The sequence below is a fragment of the Akebia trifoliata genome, chromosome 1, assembly GCF_017979445.1.
Source record: "Akebia trifoliata isolate Shusen 1 chromosome 1, ASM1797944v1, whole genome shotgun sequence".
NCBI classification, from domain to species: Eukaryota; Viridiplantae; Streptophyta; class Magnoliopsida; order Ranunculales; family Lardizabalaceae; genus Akebia; species Akebia trifoliata.
This window is the reverse complement of record NC_141375.1, coordinates 5,821,516-5,826,474: the sequence shown is the minus strand read 5'-3', so window position 1 is coordinate 5,826,474 and position 4,959 is coordinate 5,821,516. Positions and strand designations below refer to the sequence as shown.

General features: G+C 32.8%; 1 protein-coding gene across 1 annotated transcript; it reads left to right on the top strand.

Moving 5' to 3' along the window:
* The first annotated feature begins 929 nt into the window (after nt 1-929).
* On the top strand, nt 930-4,152 carry LOC147410547 (protein indeterminate-domain 7-like). Its single transcript, XM_086436628.1, has 3 exons — nt 930-1,705; nt 1,801-2,197; nt 2,853-4,152. Exons 1-3 carry the CDS (start codon nt 1,549-1,551, stop codon nt 3,814-3,816), a joined length of 1,518 nt encoding a protein of 505 aa, XP_086292754.1. The 5' UTR covers nt 930-1,548; the 3' UTR covers nt 3,817-4,152.
* The last annotated feature ends 807 nt before the right edge of the window (nt 4,153-4,959 follow it).

Genomic DNA, 4,959 nt, shown 5'->3' with positions numbered 1-4,959 from the left:
CAAAATGAGATTGATTTAGCGTATCGACCCAAAAACTAGTTGGATCAGATTAGAAGCTGAAACAAATTGTCTTTTTTCATTTAACATTTATTTTTAAAAATAAATATGATCATACTAAAGATTGTTTAGATGTCAAAAAAGTTATAAATATATATTAATAATACTAATGTATATTCCATCTAACTGACCTGAAAGGACTCACTAGTGGTTGAGTTGATTGGACATCTTAGTCGAGTCGATTTTTCATGTTTTAAAACCCTCCATACCTTTCTCCACATAAATTATAGTCATTAAGTTTTAATTTAAAAATAACAGAAGAAATATCCTCTTTCTACTTAGGCTGAAATATAAAAGTTAAAAGAGAGCTTCCATTGCCACAATAATATTTACTAAGAGAACCCAAGATGTGTGCTAAATTCTTCTTTGGCATCATATGAATAGGTGTGCTCATAGTAAATTGGTGGGGCAATAGAATGTCTCAAGTTAAACCCTGCTAGGATTTCTGAGTGTAGCCCTAGGAAAACTGAGCCTTATTTTAATAGTAGTTATACTTAAGTAAGCAATAAAATAATGTGAACAAAATAATTAAAATAATAATAATAATAATAATAAACTTTGGTATGTCTGCAGAATTCAATTGATGAACCACTCATGTTAGCTTAAATGCAGAAAGTTGATAAGGATTTCTTTAATATTCTTTTAGTCTTTTTAACTCTACTACCCATTAAGTAAAATTATTAAATCAATTCTCTCTCTCTCTCTCTCTCTCTCTCTCTCTCTCTGTATGAGTGAAAATCATACTCTCTTTTTTACTGGGTTGCTTTTTTTCTACTTTTTAAGAGGAGGGAAAGCTGGTAAGATTAACATATATAAAGATTAGAAAACAATTATATTTCAAAATAGAAAAAAATAATATAAAATAGAGGATATTTCTTTGGGTTTGGGAAGAGAACAAAGGAAAAGACAGAAAGTGCAACGTCAGTGTGAGCCTGTTGGCTTGGAGTATGTTCTTGAATCAGTGGAGGATTACAGAGGAATCCTCTCTCTCTCTCTCTCTCTCTCTCTCTACAACTTTCCTTTTGATTTTTTTTCCTTTCTTTCTCATGTTTTGCTTAGTTAGATCTCCCTCTCTTTCATTTTGAACTATTTCTTAGCTTCTAGGAATTGGGTTTTCTTTATTTGTTCATATTTGTGTGGATTTTGTTCAATTTAATTTCTTGGCTTTAGCAAGCAAGTCTTTGTTTTGTTAGGAAAAAAAAAATGGTTGATGTTGAAACTCTGAAGAGTAGATTTGTTGCTAAAGAGTTTGGTGCAGTTTGTTTCCTCTTGCTTTAAAGTTTATGCTTTGGGTTTGAAGCCAAAAAAAAAAAAAAAATAGCTCTTGAAGAGAGAATTTATTGGTTCTCATATCTTTATGATTAGTTCTTTTTGTGCTTTTCTAGAATTGGGTTTTGTTTCTAGATCACATAAGATTGTATGATTCATGAACAAATACTAGAATTCTTGTCATCCCTCACCAAACCCTAGCACTTATATACATATCAAAGCATGATGATGAAGGGTTTGATGATCCAACAACACCCAATTGTAGAGGAAAATATGTCAAACTTGACTTCAACATCTGGTGATCAAGCAATTGTTTCTTCATCAAATCAAACTCAAGCTCCAGCATTGAAGAGGAAGAGAAATCTTCCAGGAAACCCAGGTCTTAAATAATAATTAAACCCCATTTTATTCATGAATTTTTATTTTTCTTTAATTATATTCAATTGGGTATTTTTTTATTTTATTTTTAATCAGATCCAGAAGCAGAAGTGATAGCTTTATCACCAAAGACACTTATGGCTACAAATAGATTTGTTTGTGAAATTTGTAACAAAGGGTTTCAAAGAGATCAGAATCTTCAGCTTCATAGGAGAGGTCATAATCTTCCATGGAAGCTAAAGCAGAGAAGTAGCAAAGAAGTAAGAAAAAGGGTTTATGTGTGTCCAGAGAATAGTTGTGTTCACCATGACCCATCAAGGGCTCTTGGGGATCTTACAGGAATCAAGAAGCACTTTTGCAGAAAACACGGTGAGAAGAAGTGGAAATGTGACAAGTGTTCTAAACGTTATGCAGTTCAATCAGATTGGAAAGCTCATTCCAAGACTTGTGGCACAAGAGAATACAGATGTGATTGTGGAACACTTTTCTCAAGGTAAAGAAACAAATTAAATTACCCAACCCATATTAGAAAATAGTTTTAAAAGAATCTAGAAAGAATTTTTTTTTTTAAATTTCATCTTGATCATTTTCATTGAATTATTTAAAACAAATCATCCATAAAAGTCAAATTCAGTTACATTAGAGAATTTTAGTTCTTGGGATTTTTTCCTCATGCTTCATTAAGTGAAGAAGAAAATTTGAATATTTAAGAACAATCAAGCTAACCAATCCATCTTGATAAGAGTTCAAAAATCAAGATTTTTTCTTAGATTTCATTGAATTATTTTAAAATAATCACCCATCAAGCTCTAAATTCAAAGGCAAGAAGAGAATTTCAATGTTTAAGAAGATTTGGGGTTTGGGATATATTCTTTAGCTTCATTAAATGATTCAATGCAATTATTATGTCAAACTTTCAGTGCTGAGAGAGAGAGAGAGGACAAACAATAGATAAGCTTTAATACTAATATCTGCAATGACTTTTTTTTCCATGGGAAGGAAAACATGGAAATAGAAAGAGAAAGAGAAAGAAACAAAACATAGATCTAACTTTATCATTGTTTTAGCTCTTTGTGAATTGTGATGATTTGTTTTTTTTTTTTTTGTTTTTTTTGGTTTTTCTCTATTAATTTCTTGTTGGTTTGTAGGAGGGATAGCTTCACAACTCACAGAGCCTTCTGTGATGCTTTAGCAGAAGAGAGTTCAAGAGTAATCACAGCAAACCCAAATATTCTCTCCTCTCAACCAACCATTTCAACACCACACATAAACCAACGAACCCAATTCAATGCCCATGATTTCCAATCAATCTCACTCAAAAGAGAGCAAAACCAAATCAATCTAAGACAAGAGATACCACCATGGCTAGCTTGCCCACCACCACCCATTGATCTCTCCTCATCATCAATCTTCTCTACAAGGTTAGGTCAAGAATTCTCTAATGCCCAAGCTTCAATACTTCATGAAAACCCTAACCTAAATCCTATTCCCACTTTTCCTCTTTATCATTCTCCAAACTCTCCACACATGTCAGCAACTGCATTACTGCAAAAAGCAGCTCTAATGGGTGCAACTATGAGCAAACCTTCTTCTTCGTCATCATCATCATCAACAGCCATGATTAGACCCCACCAAGCTCACATGTCTACTCATATTGGTAATAACAATGCCACATCTGTCACCACCACCACCACCACCACAACAACTGGTTTTGGTTTTGGTTTGGGTCTGTCTTCATCTGAAGAGATGGAAAGTGGGTTTGTTCAGAACATAAATGCTTTTGGGAATAATAAAGCTCCTACTCTATTTCAAGATATGATGAACTCTCTCTCTTGTGGAAATGGGTTTGATGCATCTTCCTTTGAAGATGCATTTGGTGGAATGTTGAACTCAAAGAGAGATGGAAACCCTAATGAGAATTTCTCAAAAACAACAAGAAACCATCTTAGTAGAAATGATGGTGGTGGTGGGAATGATGGGACTAGAGATTTCTTGGGTCTTAGAGCATTTCCTCATAGAGATATGCTCAATATAGATGGGATAGATCAGTGCATGAGCTCCTCTTCTCCTTATGAGCAGCAAAACCAGAATCAAAAACCATGGCAAGGTTAGCTTCTAGGCTGCTTGGTTTTTGTTCTTCTATATACGCTCTTCTTTCTTTCCTTTCTTTCCTTTCTTTCTTCTTTTTTTTTTTTTTTTTTTTTTTCTATTTTTAATGTCTTTGTGCTGCATTATTTCTTCTCTCTCTAATCCTCCCAAAGGGATTCTCTCTCTCTCTCTCTCTCTCTAATAAGCTTGATATGTATCTATGGCTCTCATGAACTGTTGTATGAATATTTCCTCTCCTTTTTCTTTTCTTTTCTATTTTTTTTGTATTTTGTAATTCTTTAGCTGTACTTTTTATATAATAAGAACTGTCAAGGAAAATACAGACTACTAAGTTTTTCACATTGATTTAGTCTTGCTGATATTTGTGTTTTATTTATTAATTATTATTTTTTGGCTTCAAAACCCTTTTAGTTTGATCAAGAGATACAATGTGATAGTACAGGTGGTGTACACACCTTGTGCACTCATTCGATGGACACCGTTCAATACATGTATCACTGTAGATTTTCAAAAATTGATCTGATGATAAATCATAACCGACTGATCAAATGGGTAAACATTACTGATTGGTAAGAAAATAGCAGGATATACTTTCAAGTAAGAAAAACATATTGGATTGTGGTCCAGATAGACCAGAGCATATAACCCTCACATGTGAACAAGCCCCACATGGTTTCATATATGTATATATGTGCACTTGTCATTGTACCTTCAATCATATGTCGATTGACCTTTTTATTTGTGGAAACGTAAACTGATTTATCGATCTGGACCATTGAATTGGTGACTGATTAAGGGATCTGATCTAGAATTAAATCTCGGATGGGCCGATTACGAAAATATATATATATATATATATATATATATATATAGATTGATGATATTGTATTCCTTCATTCCTAATTTTCTCGAATTTATCCTATTATTTCCAAGACAGATAGGATCAACAAATTAATGAAAAAAAAAAAAAAAATTTGATTGTTAATTAAGAGGAATCTTTTGAGGATTCTGTATTTCGGTGGGTGTAAATGTTCTTTTGTATTAGTTTCTTTGCACCTCGTCTAGATCTCTTTCATCTTTGGTCTACGCTTTTTCCATATTGTTCGTTCCTTTGATTTAATGAAATCTTTGTACTAATAAAATAAA

Coding starts and splice junctions, on each gene's coding strand:
- LOC147410547 (XM_086436628.1), top strand. CDS start 1,549: ATGATGATGAAGGGTTTGATGATCCAACAACACCCAATTGTAGAGGAA. Junction 1,706..1,800: donor AAATCTTCCAGGAAACCCAG/GTCTTAAATAAT, acceptor ATTTTTAATCAG/ATCCAGAAGCAGAAGTGATA. Junction 2,198..2,852: donor TGTGGAACACTTTTCTCAAG/GTAAAGAAACAA, acceptor GTTGGTTTGTAG/GAGGGATAGCTTCACAACTC.